This window comes from Lipophrys pholis (assembly GCF_963383615.2).
Source record: "Lipophrys pholis genome assembly, chromosome: 10".
Lineage (NCBI taxonomy): Eukaryota > Metazoa > Chordata > Actinopteri > Blenniiformes > Blenniidae > Lipophrys > Lipophrys pholis.
This window is the reverse complement of record NC_137640.1, coordinates 9,396,233-9,415,555: the sequence shown is the minus strand read 5'-3', so window position 1 is coordinate 9,415,555 and position 19,323 is coordinate 9,396,233. Positions and strand designations below refer to the sequence as shown.

Below are 19,323 nucleotides of genomic sequence, written 5' to 3'. Positions count from 1 at the left end.
GAGGCTCCGCGCGCTGCTGTAGCGATGCTCGCTCGCTCCGCGCGCCCTCTCTCTCAGCCTGCGCTCACACTGCGGAGCTGCACACAAGCACACGCTCCCCCTCGCGCGCGCGCACACACACACGCACACACACACACACACACACACACACACACATACACACACACACACACACACACACACGTGTGGGCGAGTTGATCACGGATGATTTGCCACAATGACGTCACCAGGTGTTGCCCTCTCGCGTAAACCAGACGTCCACGAAACAAAAGCGTCTGCGAAAGTAAAAAAAAATAATAATAAAACAAAAAAAAAAAGCATGTGCGTGTGTGTGTGAGGGAGTGTGTGCGTGAAAACAAGTCAATCATAATCTTGCCTGAAAGCAGGAGCCTGTTAGCCATGCAGAGATTTAACAGGCCTTATCCCTCATGTGGTCCACTGGCTAATTTCTCTGCATTCTGTCCCCCAGTGGCTTGTTGACAACTTAATGCATCCAAATTGGATTGTGTGTGCTCAGTTATTCATTTTTTCTTTTTTTCTTTGGGGGGGGGGGGGGGGGGGGGGGGGCATTGTCAAATTTTAATTTGGACAGGCAGTGAAGTCATGCATTCACGTGTCCTCTTCCATGCATCACTTTTGTCTCAGACTTGGAAGGAGGCTGACAGGATGTTGAGAACCACTTCTTTCCACTTTGCTGCCAAAGCCCCTTTACTGTCATCCAGACATGTACAGACAGGTGAAGTTAGTGTCTTGGATGGGATGAATAGGAAAAAAGTTTGAAGACTGTGCCAAGTAGCTCGTGGGAATGTTTGAAGCTTGAATACATTAATAGTTATTAAATCAATTAAAAGGATAAACCATTCATATGTAAACAATTATGCCCTCAGAGCTGCTGGGTTTAAACTCAATCAACTTGGGTCACAACTTAACTCCGTGATGGGAGTCATGAGATGATACACTCCAGTAGTGTTGGACTATGCGTTTGTCCATATGTATATTGTATTATTTTTTACTACAAAATTTGGCAAGGACGATTACCCCCCCCCCCCCAAAAAAAATGCCAAGTGTGATCTATAGTATTGCTATGCTGTTGTTTATTAGGAAAACAATCCTCACAAAGGTGGGATGATGTCTAACATCCACAAACAGGATGATTCAGAGTAAAAGAAACGGCACAGGGGCAACTATAGAACGAACAGATACATGGTACTGCATGGTAATAATAAGCATCAAGAATATTTTTTACAATATCCATCCATCCATCCATCCATCCATCCATCCATGGCAAGCATGATGTGAATAGAGGTTGACAAATTATAACAAAAACAACAACAATATTACCTTTGTCCAGCTTTCACCTGGGCGTATCATATGAAGTCAACTTTGGTTAAAAACAAAAAACAAAAGAGTATCTTAAAAGGATCGCATTGAAATCAGTTTTGAATAGCGCTTTGACTAACAGACTGGTCCCAATCCTGTTTTTCTGGATATTCAGTTTTTGCAAATCTGGGGTTTTTTTTGGCTTTCTTTGAGAGGATTAGATCAGAAGTCCTATTCTGTGCCCCTGTTTGAGAGCTGTATTGACTTTTTCATCTATTACTCGACAAGAAAGCCAAGAAACAAATTTTCCAACACGTTGAACTATTCTGTTCAGTCCAAAGCTCACGAAATGCAGGAAAATTACATTAAGGTGGTCCACTGAGTGTGATGAAAGTGCTGTTCAAAGACAAATGACCTCTAAGCGACTTTCATGGGGAAACACTTCTATTCAATGCAGCTATGAAACTAAGACGCGTGGTTCTCGATGTCCAACTACCTTTAACATATTTTCTCACGTTTCTCAGTAGCAGCAGTGTTTAAGTGTGTCACCTTTTCAAAGGGAATGTAACATGAATTCACGGTTTTATCACATACACTTCTCACCATTAATTTCAGTGTCCTGGGGTCCCGCCTGCTGTAAATGAGTAAAGATAAATGACTAATCAAAGGGCTGTTTGATGATCGCAAATGTAGAATACATCCACTCAAGAGAATGAAGCGTAACACTTTTACCCGTTCTCTGATTTATGCAGTGAAATATCTTAAAGTTCTAATTCTGCCCTTGATAAAACAGCCTGAGCAAGCAACTGGCAGCTGTGGCCAGCAGACACAAGCAGACTCAGTTTCATGGGTTCACATGTATAACAAGCTGAAAAAATATCACAGTTCTGACTCCAACATCCTTTCATTTCTGAGCTGTGGTGGTCAGACGCGGCTATCCGTCTCCAGTCTGATGTAGCCTTATTGGAGTAAAGCTTCAGCGAGCAGCCTGGAGAAAAATGAGCCTATTTGATCAGTGTCGGTTTCTTTCAGCCTGTCTGCTCCCTCTGTCAAGGCTTTGCGGGCTAAATGGCCCCGCTGGATCGTGTTCGCAGATAACTGCCCTGGTAAAGCCCAACGATCAGAATCATTAATGTAACTTTCCTCCCTGACTGCTCCAAATGGTGTCAGCTTCCAAAGGGGCTAGTGTGTACATCCATGTGCCTGCATTTGTGTGTGTGTGTGTGTGTGAGAGAGAGAGAGAGAGAGAGAGAGAGAGAGAGAGAGAGAGAGAGAGAGAGAGAGAGAGAGAGACTCCTGTGCTAATAGGTTGACCCCAGAGAGTTGACTGAATGTTTTTTGTCGCCTGTTTCAAGGGTACATGACAGTTCGAGTGTTGTCTTCTGAGCACAACATCGGTCTGTTGTTTTATACTCGTCCACATGGGTGTCACCTGCATTTGTGATAGTGTGTGTGTTGTACGCGTGTGCATGGCATGTTCATGTGTGTGTGTGTGTGTGCGCCGAGTGTTGAAACATTGTTACTTTTTAATAAGGTTGTGTGTTCAGTGTCAGCTGTCAACCGTCAGACCGCCCTGTCTGATACCCAACCTGAGGGGAGGGCCGCCTCTGCCATGGGAGGTGTCACTCACGCTGGCTTCACACCCGTTGCCTCACAGTCTTTCTTTGGGGGATCACTGGACCGAGTCATGACAAGTGAAACTTTTTCCAAACAGCAGAGTATATCCACAGCAGGCCCAGCTCCTTCCCCGTACTCCTCTCCACTGTGCAGCCATAACTCCTCTTCCATCTCTCTTCATGGAGCGCCGCGGTCGTAACTCTTCCCCCATCCTGCTCCATCTTTCAGGCTGTAAGTCTACTGCCCTTTTTTTCCACCAGATAACCGACTCCATCATTCTAATGTAATTGAACAAAGAGTACAACCATCTATCAGCGATCTTAACTGCCTCTGTAACGGGGGCTAGATTTGTGGACGCATGCTCCAGGGATGGAATGATGTTAATACTACATTTTATTTATGGTCTAATAGCACAATATGGATTAAAGAACATTCATCTGAGATTGATTAAAGACTGAATAACATTTTTTTTATATGCACTATAAAAACATTTAATTTATGGTACCATAGTGACAACTGTGTTATATTTTCAACATTGCATTTCAACTTTATTCTTGACATTTTAACTTTAACTCAACGACAAAAATCTGCCTCCTATCCCTTTTTCCCCCCAATGAGGGCCCTGAATACTTTTCCGTAGTGTTTGGAAAATTATCATTGTAAAACTAAAAGGTGAGATTTTATATATATTTTGAATGCTCTTGGGAGGATGCATTTAACCTGTACGACTTCGAGGAGAAGTGGGCTGGCAGTACAGCACCCAGGGAGGTGCTGGAAATCAAGGGCCTTGCTCAGGGAGCCACAGTCAGCTGGGATATTCCTGTGTAGAGTTTGCATGTTGTGCACCCATGGAGAATTTTCCATTTACCCTGGTTGTATCAAAGAATCCTAATTGGATGAATTAAAAATACAGTTATAAAGTGGAACTCTATATATAATTTATATGACCATTGAGATAATATCCCATTCATCAATCCTATTACACACTTTAATGAATCCATTCATCTTAATTAACCATTATATCCCACTTAGGGTAACGAGGGGCCGGAGTCCGTCCAAGATGGCATTTGCTAAGGGGCATTGTTCACCATGGACATGGTGCCATTCCATCACAGAAGAAGCAGGCAGTGAAAGACACTAGTACAGACACTCACATTTACTGAAAATTGAAACCCACTCACTCAAGTCATCCAAAAGTCATGTTTTTGGGCTGTGGGGGGAAAACCATGCAACCTGTGCAACCTTCTGTCAGGATTCCCTGTGTCGCATAATGTCAAGTCTGCGTCACTGCCTCTCTTCCTGTTTTATTTCAACCCTCCTGTCTTGTCCTATGCGTCTCTATGCACTCGAACTTCCTGTTGGCCTCCCTCTGTGAGCATCAATCTGTGTCATGAGTTTCACCTGTGTCCTCCCTTCCCACTGTATTTAAACCCCTGTCCCTCTGTTGTCTGTGCCAGTTTGTCTCGTTTTGCTCCTGACCACAATGGTGTTTTTTTTGTTTGTTTGTCTTAAAAGCTGACAATAGTGTGGCAAAGAGTGAAAACTTCTGTAGGGTGCCCATGTTTTATTAGAAAAAAAGAAATGTGTGTTGGTACTACAGTGCATCCTCAGACACAAAGGTCAAGCACATTGTTGTCGCTCTGAGCAGATCACTGTCATCACATCTTATGACTGACATCTTCATTAACAGAACAACACTCACTCTCTCTGAGTCAAGCCCTGCTTCGGACACTCCGTGCAGAACTCTGGCCCAAGTGAGGATGAAGCTGAAGGGTCATGTGTCGCGCCACATCAGGTCAACTCCTGCTTCTAACAGGAGGGCAAGAAGAGGATGATTTTTTATCTTAAATGTGGATGTAGTAGAGGGCGTGTGTTGTGTTGGACACAGGTTTGTCAGTGACAGTGCAAAGTAGGAAGAAATCAGTAATTGTCCTTATTGATACGAGTTGCAACCTTCCGCCCAAAAAGCCCCCCGATGCAAGGGCGACCCCTGCAGGACTGGAGGGGATATTGCTGTGCTGTTGGCGTCAGGTAAACTGTGACTGAGGCTCCTGGAACTGAGTCTTCTCGATGTACATATGCAGTTAACACAAGGAAATGTTTGATGCAAATAGTTAGATTAAACAGGCTGAGGGATATAAAAACTCCTCTTTGAAACAAAATAAAGGTAACACATCCCTGTGTTTATGTCAGAGTCCAGGCCTGCTGAGAGGTTTGTCTAACTAGTTTATCTTGCCCATCAGGGTTGGTCAGAGTCCATAAAGGCTCAGGTTCAGTCACCCACACTCAAACAGCCAGGGTCATCTTCCTTCAGTTTTCCATCCTGAAGCACACATGAGAGCAGCAATGCAAACCTGCCTGAAATCAAATCTGGACAACTCACTCCAAATTTACCAGGTGACATTTCACTCAACTGTGACAGAAGCTACAAACTAATGCAAAAGTCTCTGTCTGTCTCACCGTCTCCCAAATATGCTTCATTAGACTGAACATCTATATTTTGAATGCTTGTCATTTTACCTGTTATAGTCACTCTATTTCCTCCACTTCCTAATTATTTAGTTCATTTCACAATTTGTCGCTGTTCAGTGGTCAAATTTAAGTGAATAAAAATTTGCCTTTTGTGCAGTTTGGGAGGGTAGCTCAGTGTCGCTCTTCATGACCCGTCACCCCCACAGCACACACAACCAGCAACACTCTACACCCATGATTAATCTACAACTCAATTACACTTCAATAAAATTCATTGCACAGAACCAGTGGCATTCATGAAAATTAGTAGGTGTAAAGAAAGCTCGACAGCAACCAAGTGGACACAGAATTTGCTGCAGCAACGTGAATGAATGTAATCACATTATGGAACTTAATGCTAAACTTCATATTATTCTATAACTGGTCAATTTCTTTTACAGTGTGCGGGTCACATGGATATCCACGGAGACACACACTGACCTGCCTCTTTTAACTTGGACTGTTGTGCCATCAGAGCCTCTGTCTGTCTAAGTAATTGCATAACTTGTAAAGACCTGCTCAATAATGTATGGTCAGACTAGACATGAGCAGGCTGATGGAAAAACCTTACCTCAACAAGCTGCCCTGTCTGGCCAGAGGCTGGACACCACAGAGGCCGGACAGCAGGCCAGAGACTGTGGGTTGTGTGTGTGTATGCATGCGTGGCATTTTATTTATTTTTTAATCTTTTTTATTTCAGGTCATGGTAAGATACAGTGGATTTTGCTATTTTTGTTTTCTTTTTCATATTGTGGAACTCAACTACGAAAGTTTTTCCTCTTTCTCTATTTGAAAAATGTTAGCTTTCTGATAAAAGACCTTAAAATTCATAGTGCAAATGCAAACTGTCCTCAAACACTATTTCATCTTTAGACTCACTCTGGACGTGCACCTTATATCATGACAACAAAGGTACTATTCACTCATTCATTTGAAGGCCCCTTCCTGCTGCAGATTTATCCACAGGATCCTCTGTTTTGATCCGGATGTACCTATGTGTGAGAATAAAAGCAAACTGAACAATTAACACAATTTTGAATCTCTTTATGGGAAATACATGGTGAGATATTAAAATTCTGTGTTATTATTATATTTGAACTTCAAGCATTACTTTGTCAGCAAGTATCTGCTATGTTGCTAAGTTTACTGTTCTGCAGCCTCAAGCAAAACGTTTTTTTAGCATTTCCCCCTGTATTTCTGATATTTGTCATTATTGTCCTTGATTAGTTTCATAATGAGTTGGATCTACCATTAATACTGGCTGAGAGTAATAGAACATTCTTTAGTCTCAATAACATTTGACTGATTAATGTAGTTTTGTTGAACTTACCGGTGAGGTTTAACATACTATTAATCATATTTGATATGGGACATTTTGAGACTGAAATCCAGGCAGACACATGTACAAGTGGGCCTTTGCCTGGGTGAAAGAAAGAAAGAAAGAGTGGCTGGCAGCTACTCTTTTACACTGAAGAGCCCATGAAGTTTGTTTACTTATGATAACAGAGCATAGCAAATAAGAAACATGCAGAACATTACATATAGATTTTATTATATCGAGGACAAAGAAAGATGAAACAATCTGTGCTTCTTGTATATGCAGGTGCACGTTAAGCTGTGAAAACTGAAGCAAACTATACGTCTGAGTTGAAATTGGGTTGTAGTATAAACACACTTGGGTTATATTAAAAAGTCACGAGTGTTGATATCAGTTAAAATGCAGCTATTGTAGCAAAATTGTGTTGTTTATCATTCAAGTTTTTCGGGTGTGTTGACATACTGTATTATTCTGCGTGACTCTGGTTAAGAAATCCACAGTGAACAGACTCCATGCACTTTTCCTCTTATGTGCAGGAGATCAATAAAGTTTGCCTACTTCCTTCTTTGAGATGAACTCTCTCCTGCAGAATGTAAGGGACTGACATATTGTTTTAAGTTGGGTTTAATATTTAAAATAAAAAATGCAAAAAAAAAAAAAAAAAGAAGTTAATGAAACTCGTGAATTACTCTCGTGACAGATATAACTGTTGGATAACTATCCAGCCGGCTTGAGGCAGTGAGTTGAGAAAGTAAGTCCCTCCTTCCACAGGAAGAGGAGCTGCTCTGAACTTAGTAGGAGGGCCTTCCTGCGTCTGGAAACTACGACAGTGGACATGACGGGCTTCCTCTGCAGGCTGACCGCCCGGAGCGGCTCCCTGCGGCGCTGCGGAGCGGTGGTCCTGCGGGAAGCGCACAGACCACCGTCCCTTCTGACCCCCCGGAGCGGAGCGCCACTGCTGTCCGGTGGAGGCGCCCCTCTACCGGGGCACAGCAGCGCTCACAGCCGCATGCAGCACGCTGAGGCGGCGGGTCCCGTAGAGGTGGATCTGAAGCGGTTACAAGGAGCTGATGATGGTAGGGACACAGTTTAGTGTAGATTTATACTGTTTGACAAACATGGATACACACTACACTGGACAACTGGGGCCCCCGGACCAAATCAGGCCCCAACGTGCCAACGTTATTTACTATTTACTATTCACATATTCATCAGATGTTTTTTTTATGGATTCCAGTAGTCCTCAACAAGAAAGTCTTATATTATGAAAAACTGTAGGAATTAATGTATCCAACCTAAAATTACTACTTGTCATGAGACAAATCCATTGGAGAGTCATGCTCAAGCTATATGTGAGACCATTAATGAATTTACATTCTAGTTTCCTCTTTTAGTGTCAAAACTCTGGTGTTGCTGAAGAAGAACACACACAAAGTCCGACATACTGTACGAATGTGACCTGAAAAAAAGTCAAAAGAATGCACAACATTACCAGATTTGTATATTCTCGGCCATTAAATACCAGCAAACTATAAGAACCCAAAAGCTGAGATTGTTTTTGTTTCAAACGTTCTGTCTATTTCTTTTTCTTCTCAGGGATCGTGGAGGTGTTGATGTGCCGACACGAAGCAAAAAATGCTCTTGGGCATGTGTTTGTGTCACAGGTGAGCTGTCCTTAACATCACATGCACAAAAACACACACAGAGCCCAAACTAAAACTTTTTGTATGTGTATGTGTGTGTGTGTGTGTGTGTGTGTGTGTGTGTGTGTGTGTGTGTGTGTGTGTGTGTGTGTGTGTGTGTGTGTGTGTGTGTGTGCAGATGAGGGAGCTGGTGTCGTCCCTGCCTGATGACTCATCGGTGCGTGTTGTTATTTTCAGGAGTTTAGTACCAAGTGTTTTCTGTGCAGGTGAGTGTTTTCTGTTCCATATGCAGCCTGCCGAGAATGTAATCTATGATTCTAAACCTGCGGTGAAGATATGTGACTGTTGAAGATGGCTGAAGCACATGCATTCAGCCACCAATTAATCTGAACAAATACTTTAGTGGTTCTCTGTGTGAATGAACCCCTGCAACGCTGCTCCTGTCCGTACTTTCTTCCATGTTTTGTCTCAAGTAGTGATTTATAGTTAAATTCCTGATTTCCAAATTTTTTTTTCACATTATAAAATGTAATGGTTAACAGCATTTCAGATCCATAGACAAAACAGACTGGCGCTTCCTGTGCCCATTGTAGAGTAGTAGAAATCACTAGGGTCACAAAATGAGTTATAGTTTTACCTTCAATCTATTTCTTTTTATCACAGTTTCTTCTCAAAAAATAGAAAAAAAGGAGAAAAACACAGCAGGAGAAGGCCTCCTCCTGACCCCGGGCTTTTCCCTGTTTCGACACCCTCAATGAAGCTCTTATTGGAAGTCCACCAAACACATTGAGAACCACAGATCTACATTAGAATAGCTGAAAGCTGAAACACTGAAGTTGCTTTTTCTCAGAATTTAAAAAAAACAACAAAAAAAAGATTGATTTGTATGAAAGGAAAGCTACCTTTAAGGAGGTTGGTACCAACTGTCTCTGTTCTGGGAGCCAACAACATCAAACATTTCTCTTAAATAAGAGGACGTCCTCAGTGTGTCTCGCAGCGATGAATCTGCTCGGTCATCAGTTTTTATCTACTTCACATTAATTCACATGGTGCCTGTTCTTTCTGTGACAGGCATCCCATTCATTAGGTGTTTTTCCTCTGTGAGCAGCCTCATGTCTGCTCTGTCCGTTCATTTCTTTTCTATGTGGTCTTGTCTCATTTGTTTAGGTTTTGGGTCTCATTCTTGAACTAATTACTCTCAAATGCAAATGAAAATCAAAAATATTTACGGGCCTGGTTTTAAGATATGAGGCAGGGGTGTGAAACTTGTTTTATTTCATTTGCTACAAACTGACCTAATGAACCATTACTATTTGTAACAATGCCCTATGCTGCAAAATACAGCCCATACTTTCTTATATTCTTATTTCTCATTTCTAATAATTTTGTCACATCCAGTAATACAGTTAATGGCTAAAGCTTGTGCTTTATATTACCAATCTGCCGGACGATCCACAATCTTGACTTCTGCAGTCTTTCTCTTGGACTGATGTTGGCCAAATCGCCAGCTGCTTGTAAGGGAACATGATTTCTGCAGCGGTAAAGGAGCTAAACTTCACTGCTGCATCACTGATTCTTAGGCTGCGGTTCACAGTCACTGTTGTACTTCATCTTTCTCTGGTAGTGGGAACAGTGCAAACCCCAGTGAACCAAATCAGGAACAGCAGTTTCTTTTATTGAAAGAAATTAAAAGACAGATGTCTCCTCGGTCATTTTCTATCCTGTGGGATTGAACAGACCCTCCACATATTTCACTACAAACTCTCGCTGTCATGTCACACATGTCTTTTCTCGTGCAGTGCTGACGTTTTCAAGTTGATTCCTTTGTTGCAGGATAAATGTTGGTTCAACTACGGTTGAGATTCCTGAAACTGAGCGTTTGATGACTTATTATTTACCTCATAGAAGATTTTATCTCATAAGTGATGGTCATTCTGTATTTATTGCTTACAACTGTTGCACTCACTGTGCAACGTCTGACTAAAATATTTAGTTCCAGTATGTAGCAGTATGTTGTACATAAAATAAATATTAGTTCCATCTTTCTTGTAAAAACGTAATTACTGACTTGCTAAAAGAAAGACACGTAAGAAGGCATGCTAGGAACTATTACTCTTCTTTCGGTTTACATCCAATCATCGCTCGTCCTCAGAAACATACATCAAAATAATGTTTTGGAGCAGATGAAAAGTTAAAGATCTCCTATTATTCAGCTTTTCAACACTTTCACATGGTCTCGTTGGCCCAAAAACATTATTTTCAAAGTTTATTGCCTTAAATCCAGCTTTTCCTTGATTTCCCTCCATTTGAATATTGGATCATAGGAGCTGCATTCAGAATCTGCTGTGTCTGTGTGAGCTGGACTGGCTCCGCCCACACATGCCCATCTTGCGAAGAGGAGGAAGTACTTCCTCTTGTGGTGCCATGTGCCAGAGCAGAGCTGCATAATTGTGGGAGGAGTCAAAGGGAGGGCCTACCTTGATTGGGATTGGCTAAACCCCCGATGACACTGTATAGGGTTTGATTTCTGATTGGCTCGTTGGAAAAACACACTTTTTCAAAACTGAAACAAGCCAGGGAGATAGTTGACAGACTTTAACTTCTGGGGCGTCATTCCAGGTATGGGGACACATATTAGTGTTGGAAAACATTAGAAAGTAAATTTTGCTCAGTATGAGCCCTTTAAAAAAAAGTAAACATGAAATATGTATACCTAATACCTTTTGATTTGTGTGTGTTATTACAAAGGGGCCGACCTGAAAGAGAGAGCTCTCATGGACAACAGTGAGTCTGATCTGTTTGTTCACAGCCTGCGATCTCTCATGACTCAAATAGGTAGGAAACATGATGGATGGATGGATGGATGGATGGATGGATGGAGGGATGGTAAAAGGATTTGACACATCTGTTTCACGTTGAGTTTGCTCGTGCTGGAGCTGAAGTGAACTTTCCTCTCTTTCTATGAATGCCTTGTCAGCGATGTTGCCGATGCCAACCGTGGCAGCAATGGACGGAGTCGCCCTGGGAGGCGGGCTGGAGCTCGCCTTGGCTTGTGACCTTCGCACTGCCGGTGAGCCACTTCTGAACCTTCACCCATCAACCCTGAACTCTCGAGTCTGCACCACACTGTCGTCGTTCTTCCTTCAGGTGATGTTAATGAGGTTGGAAAAGAGATGTCATGTTCTCTTCACAGCTGTCACCGATCCAGTCATATCAGATCAGCTGTTGAGTCTAAGCGGGGTCGGTGGTGAATAGTAGCTTCCACTTAGGGCCATTGCAGCTCTCTCACTGCGTCAGTGTGGATTAGACTTGTGGTTCTCAACCTGCGTCTCGGGACTCCTAGGGGGCAATCCGAGAAATGATTGAGAAGTCGAGGAGGAAAAGAACACATTTCAGCTCATTTATAAACGTGGCGCTCATATTTGTACGTTGAGATACTGAAAATAAGTTTTTTTTTTGAGGACCCTATTGAGGTTGAAGACTTCTCAGTAACATACACTAAACATATTATACAGGTACAAATCCAGTTTAAACCATGCTTCTGAAAACGTATAAATTTCTTTTAATTTTTAACCGCCGGTTGTGCTGCTAACAGGAGTGAATCATTTCAGAGGTGGACGATTTCTGCTGAATCAGTTCTGGTTAGAGGATAGTAAGACAGGACAGAGAAAGACGAGCTTGTCCACTCGCTGCACATTTGATTAGAAAAGGAGGCGCATATTGCAAACTTTCAGTTCCACTGTCAGAGATCACGCAGGAAGGTACACAGAGGAGAGAGCGCAGTCAACTGCAGAGATACATAGGTTAGTGACATGTAATGACATATGAGTGTATGCAGAGTGAGAATAAAAGAGAAATGTATTGGATTCGGGAAAATCACGTAGCAGTCTTAACCTATAGCATCTTCACTAGAAAATGATCCAGAATGGCTCTGAGCCAGCCTTAGCGGCCTTAACACTAAGCTTTACTAAATAGGAAAGTTTTAAGCCTAATCCTAAATGTGAGACTCTGGAACCGCTTACCTCTTGACTTTAAGCCGGCACTCTGAGAACTTAGCGGTCTGGTGGGATGATATGAGACCAACAGCTCTCTACACCAACCCTGGTCGTTAAGAGTGCTTTAAATGTTAGAAGCAAAATGTAAACTAAAAATAAAATTCTATTCTACATTTTTCAGGAAGTAAATAAAGCGAAACCAGTATGGAAAAAATTGAATTTTGAATGTTACTGGGTTTATTTCAAATTAAAGCATTTTAAAACAGTTCTTCTGGTCTCCCCGCAAAGTCAATGTTTTAAATGTTTTTCACCTGTAGTGTTAATGATCTATTGATGTGCTCTGGGGACAAATGGTGTCTTCTGCAGCCAGACACATCTACCCAGCTGTTCATGTAGTCTAATCTAAACATGAGCTTTTTTTATTCCGCGTGGAAACTCTGTGATTGGTCGAGCACTGGCGAGCGAGGTGAGCAGGTGTTTGCGTCTAATACTCTGACAGAAACATCAGTCAGACTTTACGCCCGGCCCGGTTTCATGGCACTCAGCAGCCAAGACCTTCAACTGTCCTCTGTGTGTGTGTGTGTGTGTGTGTGTGTGTGTGTGTGTGTGTGTGTGTGTGTGTGTGTGTGTGTGTGTGTGTGTGTGTGTGTGTGTGTGTGTGTGTGTGTGTGTGTGTGTGTGTGTGTGTGTGTGTGTGTGTGTGTGTGTGTGTGTGTGTGTGTGTGTGTGTGTGTGTGTGTGTGTGTGTGTGTGTGTGTGTGTGTGTGTGTGTGTGTGTGTGTGCGCGCGCGCGCGCGCGCGCGGCCTTGGTCTTCTATACCAGTGGGGACCTAACTAAACCTCGTTGCACACTAAAACACAGGAGGATCATGTCATCCTGGAAACAAAAATGGAAGTCCTCATAAAAACAGCAATGTTTAGGTGAAAACATGCGTCACTGTCATGCTGTGGTTTGGTTAAGTTTGTCTTAAGAGTTATAGTTTGGAAAGTGGTGGTAGTTACAGCTGAGTTTGGAGTAAGTCTGCGGGAAACGAATGTAAGTCAATATATTGTTCCCATAAGGTATAGACAAATAACGCCTCCGTCCGTCCGTCTGTCCGTGTGCTCCATGACCCTGTTTTATCTATCTGGCTCTTGTCACTATGGAGTCGTTTGGGTCTTCACAGGATAAATAATGAAATTTTTACATGAAGACATGTCTTTAGACGTGTGTGTGTGTGGGTGTGTGGGTGTGTGTGTGTGTGTTTCAGCACATTCGGCACAGATGGGTCTGATTGAGACGACGCGGGGACTGCTCCCAGGGGCAGGTGAGATGGACAAAGGTCACAGCAGTGACCCTACACAGCACTAAGTGTCTGAGCAGACTGACAAAGCAGCTGCGGAGGGTTGACCTTGAATGGTTTGTCCTGCAGGGGGCAGTCAGCGGCTGCCGCGGACGGTGGGCATCACTTTGGCCAAAGAGCTTATCTTCACAGGTGGTACTACAGAGACGCTGACATGTTGTTCTCGGTGCAGAGTGTTTTTTTGTCAAGCGAAGAGTTGTTTTTTCTTTGTTTGTGCATCACCCCCGACTCTCTGATTGTTGCCAGGTAGACGAGTGCGAGGGCAGACAGCGCTGGAGATGGGGCTCGTAAACAGATCTGTAGAACAGAACCAGACAGGAGACGCTGCCTACAGAGAGGCACTCTGCCTGGCCAGAGAGATACTGCCCCAGGTCAGAACACAAATAAACTTTTTTTTTTTTTTTCATTCTGCTGCAGCTCAGATAGTGATGCATCCCTCCTCCTCTTCCTCCAGGCAGGGAGCTGCTCTGTTAACCCTTTCCCCTGCTTTCTCCCATCCATCTGTGCTGCAGCCCATCTCTTCTGCTTCTTGTCTGCCTCTTTTATTTCCCCCTTCCTCCCATCCCGGTGTTTTCTTCCCACCTTTCGCTCTCTTTCCCTCTGCCTGCTCTCTTCCCTCTCTCCAGGCCTCTGTCGTTCCACATCTTTTTCACTCCAGTTCAGATGCCCGCAGTCAGCAGAGCCAGAGTGGCAGTCAAGTGGAGAAATGGACCACAAATAGGACACACACACACACACACACACACACACGCATGCACACACATGTGCACGCTTGGACTGAGTGATTGACTGGAATTTCAACTAACCTCAAAGCCAAGTAGGGTGAAGGGAGTAATTGGCTTATTTAAATCTTTTTCTGATCGTTATCGTGGCTTCTAGGAAGACAGGACATATCCGTTGTGATTGACTGACATATATATCATCAGACTTCTGCCTTACCTCTTAGATTCTCAAGCAGGTTCTTATCAAACTTCCTAAAGCTAAAGGATTTCCAAGAAATCGGCCTTCCCCCTCCCTGTGTGAGCGTTCCCACACTGGTGGTGTCCAGCAGCCTTGCAGGTTGTCAATAAAGGCTAAAGCAAAAACTGCTCTGGCACTAAAAGGCTCTCAGTCGTATATTTTACTCCTTAGCTGCCGAACAGGACAAGAGAAATTAGTTTATTTCTAAAAAGAAGAAAAGTAGAGTCGTGTTATAGTCAGAGGATGAAAACGTGAACGATGCCTCCAATGATTTACCTTGACATTGAGGGAAAAGGGAAAGAATCCGAGGCAGTGGTGGTCTGTGAGGCCGTTAGTCTCCTTGAGGTGTCACACAGTCGTTCTTTGAACAATTCTGCCATTTGTTATCCACTCAACACTGCCCCCAACACTATCAGTGGTACTGCTCCAGTGGTCTGTATCCGTAAGATTCAAGGGAGCGTCAGGAGGACGGCCGATGTGAACGCAGAGTCAGACTGATCATCTTTGACACTTTGCTGTTGGCCTTTCCCCAAGAAGTGCTTCTAGGATGAGTGTATGGTACAAGGTGAAAGCAGTTTCTGACCTTCACACACCAGATGTCACTGTTCGTTCATTAAATCTAATTTATTGATTAAATCACGCTGACTCATGATAACTATTAAAGTTAAGCTCAGGTAATGCTTTTTTGTCCTTGATTTAATTTGAAGAAATGATTGGTTTTATCATACTGGTGCCCCGACCCTAAACAGGATAGAGCTGTATCGAAGATTTAATGGATGGATGGTTTATCTTCTGATATGGGACAATACTTATGTCCATCCAGACCACCAATCATTTGATTCCACATGCTTATTTATGAACATGTTTTACACATTTTCATAATTGGGTTGCCAGTAGTTCTCTGCAGTAATTCTAACTCTCACGACCAGTAGTCTCTGGAGTTTTATACTAACAGCATCCCGTGCCTTACTGTTTCTGTTTCCCAGGCTCCTATTGCTGTGCGAATGGCAAAAGAAGCAATGAACAGAGGCATCCAGGTACAATGCGATCCACATTTTTCAGGGCATTTTAAAGTCATTGACATCAGCTGCAACAGTACTAATGTTTTTTCCTCCAGGTTGACATCAGTTCAGCAATGGCCATAGAGAGGATGTGTTATGCTCGGGTAGGCAAATACTTCCTATTTGTTTACTGTATATCTGAAGGTGTTTGTTTTTTTTCCCCTTAAACCGCATTTATGATTCAGCTGGACGGATGATAGTCGGTGCTTTGTTGATCAAAAAAAATAAAGACTTTAGAACAAACCATGGTTGCTTGGACGTCAGATGACCCTGTGCTCTTTACTGGCCCTCTCTTTCCAGGTCATTCCCACCCGGGACCGGCAGGAGGGTATGGCAGCCTTCATAGAGAAGAGACCTCCACAGTACACTGGAGAATAAACACTGGAAGTAGCTGCTGGATTCCTTCGTCACACAGACATGGTCTCACAGAAGCACACTGCTCTGCGTTGCATCACGTCTAATAAATAATTAACATCCACTGGTTGTCTCTGCACCTCCCAGCCAATGTCAATAAAGCAGGTAAATAAATGTGAGCGCTCGCTGTTGTCTGTCTGCAATCGACACGACGAAACCGAAAGGCGTTGATGTTCATTTGAAGCCTAGTGTGATAGTAGAGAATGACAAAGAATTTGTTATTAGCCTCTTGACTTGATTACACTTCCAACGCAAGTTTGGGGCGCGACACAAACCCCCTACGTGGGTGTGGGGTGGGTCCGGTTAGTCTGACATTATGAGGTATTTGCTGACTTTTTTGTCTCCCAGACGTTTTTGTGCTTAAAAATTAAAACCTGAATGTACATGATTGGTTTGGAAAGAGAAAAGAGTTTTAAGCCAGGTGATCTGAGAGGTCTGGATGGTTCATCACAACCGATCAGAAATGTAGACCGAGCCTAAAGTACTGAGACCTCTGTAGACTAGTAGCAGTATTTTAAAGTCAGTTCTACAAGAGGAAGGAGACCAGTGTGAAAACACCGAACAACTGGATCGTTGTGTTCAAATGTTCTGCTCTTCGTGAGGACTGGAGCAACGCGGTTTTAAGTTCACTAACAGTTGTGTGCTCGACTGTTTATTAGACCAGTAAGCGGAGTATAAGTCTTCTAGTCTACTGAAGATAAATGCATTAATGTTTGTCTCTAAATCAGGGCTGTCAAATCCAGCCCAACGGAGAATCCTATCCCACCTTATGAAGTCTACAAATTACAAAGAGGACATTTTTTTTCCATTAAAAAGGTAACTTTAGCTTTCAACTGTCACTTTTTTTAGTGGGAGTATCAGACATAATATGACACAATGACAATGAAAACAGAGGTGCTGATGTAGAAGTTATATTATCCCTAACAGTTAAAAATCTCCTCTTTTCCTCATACATGTCCTCTTTTCATGCAAGTCTGGGGCATTTAATAAAGCCATAAAAATATCTGGTTTCCATTGATTTTCAAGAAACTAGTAAGCATTATAGTGACAGGCGCTTTGCACAGAAGTGGTCAGATTTGAAGAAACGTTGCCTCATTCAGCTTCTCAATTTAAGTACGCGCTTAATAAGACCTGTGGCTATTTTTATTCCATAACAGACTTCTTCTATCCACACAGATACTTTGAATATTTACAAATTCCAAGGCTTTTTTGATTAAACATGGTCGTGTTCGACAAACATCTTTGAGTGTTAAAAGGGCTGGAGGCCCACGTGTCCACTATTGAAATAAAATGTCGAAATGTAATCACCCAAATCAAATCCCATGTGTGAAAACATGTAAGCTGAAGGCTGTTGAAATGGTGTCGGCCTGAGAAGATTTTTTTTTAACAAAAAGTAAAAAGGCTTCAGCTTATGGCAATGTACATTCTTTATTTCCAAACTTGAAAACAATTCTGGGCAACATGGCACAGTCATAGCAGACAAGTATCTTTTTAAGAACAACAACCCCCCCCCCCCCCCCCCCCCCCCAATAAAACATTGTTTATAAAATTTTAATTAATTTAATATTAATTAAAATTGTTATTAAAAAACTTAAACTGGCCATTATTTAGGGTGATACGCAAAAACACGACAATCCAAGTCATCAAGAGAGGAAGAAAAAAAACAACATATACAGCTCTCTGTCGTTTTTGAAACTGACTTTCAGTCGTGGCCGTGTGCTTGGCGAGGAAGGTTTCCATCATTAACATCAACAGAAAATGATAAGGCTATGAGCTGATGCCTCATTGGCAGCAGTCGCAATCATCAAGCAGCTCAGTACAATATAACAATTTGTAAACACACACATGTAGGGATCCACACATGTTCCGATTTTTACAATTTACTTGGCCTCAAATAAAACAAAAAGGTGTTTATCGCTATGACTCCTGACACAAAATTACATCTGTGACGTTGGTCCCGCCCACACAGAAAGTCGTCCTAATTAGTGCTATGTGACTTTTCTGGATAGTAGAAGCATACCTTGATAAATACAACCTTATAGGACGATAATATGGCATGAGCATGAATTACAGAATGCTGAGGGGAAAACCATTTAATACTGAAAAATGTATCTACTGTCTGTGTGGAAACAAGATTCCCACACTGCACCTCCCTCCTCAGTTCATGATCACATCAGCTGAAAAGCAAACCAAAATAGGACCCATGTAATTTACAATAAATTCGTTTCCATGCAACCAGTTCATCCAGCCCTCTTACTTACTTTTAAGAGGGCAGGATGAACCATTTCTCTCTCATTATCTAAATTTACATACACTCTTTTAAGATGCAGTTACTTGTACAGACGTACATACGCGCATGCTCACACCGAAGTGCTGCCTCTGTCTTTAAGACATCGGGATGAATTGGGAAGCATAACATACTGATATATACACCAACTTCTCAAAGAGGAAAAAAAAAAAAGGATGCAATTCAATTCAACTGTACATTTCTGATAACTACCACATCATCACAGCCACTCGAGTCCACGAAAGTACATATGCACTTAAGCAGATATGACCGACAGTGATCCTTTATGTGTAAACTCTAGTGTTTTGTACTCCCAGCTTCTCCAATGATAAACGTCATTTAGGACGTCCCAATGCTCGCACCCAAAATAGAAAAGACAGGAAGAATAAAGAAAAGTGCACTGGAGTCTCTCAAAAGAGAAGTCATTTCTTCATGATTTAGCTTAATATCTGTTACGTTTGAACAAACTGAACAGACCCCTTGGCAAGTGTCCCGTCACATCAACTCAGAGGCTTCAGCTGATGAAAGACTAAATGAAGAACTACAGTAGTATTGCAGACCTGGAGGAGCGGGTCTCAGTGAATAAAACACTGCGAGAAACAAACGAGCCGGCATTCCTAAAATGAACAGCGCGAGCATTCAGACAAACTCCAGCATGCTTGAGCTCGCGGCAGCATCATGCGTATTTTTAATGAGCTGGTCGACCAATTTAGACAACCAAGAGCGCTCGGCAGCAAATGAGGGGCGGGGGGGGGGGGGGGGGGGGGTCGACCCTTAGCCGAGCTGCTAGAGGGGGTTTCTGTCCTGATTGAGATTTGTGGATGTTCCCAGACATGAATTTGGTACAAAAATCT

The 19,323-nt window shown here is 42.7% G+C and overlaps 1 protein-coding gene across 1 annotated transcript; it reads left to right on the top strand.

The window, feature by feature from the left end:
- The first annotated feature begins 7,554 nt into the window (after window positions 1–7,554).
- echdc2 (enoyl CoA hydratase domain containing 2) lies at window positions 7,555–16,342 on the top strand. Its single transcript, XM_080472619.1, has 11 exons — window positions 7,555–7,842; window positions 8,363–8,430; window positions 8,588–8,675; window positions 11,158–11,244; window positions 11,387–11,479; window positions 13,655–13,711; window positions 13,817–13,879; window positions 13,994–14,118; window positions 15,694–15,744; window positions 15,825–15,872; window positions 16,069–16,342. Exons 1-11 carry the CDS (start codon window positions 7,602–7,604, stop codon window positions 16,144–16,146), a joined length of 999 nt encoding a protein of 332 aa, XP_080328745.1. The 5' UTR covers window positions 7,555–7,601; the 3' UTR covers window positions 16,147–16,342.
- Window positions 16,343–19,323: the final 2,981 nt, after the last annotated feature.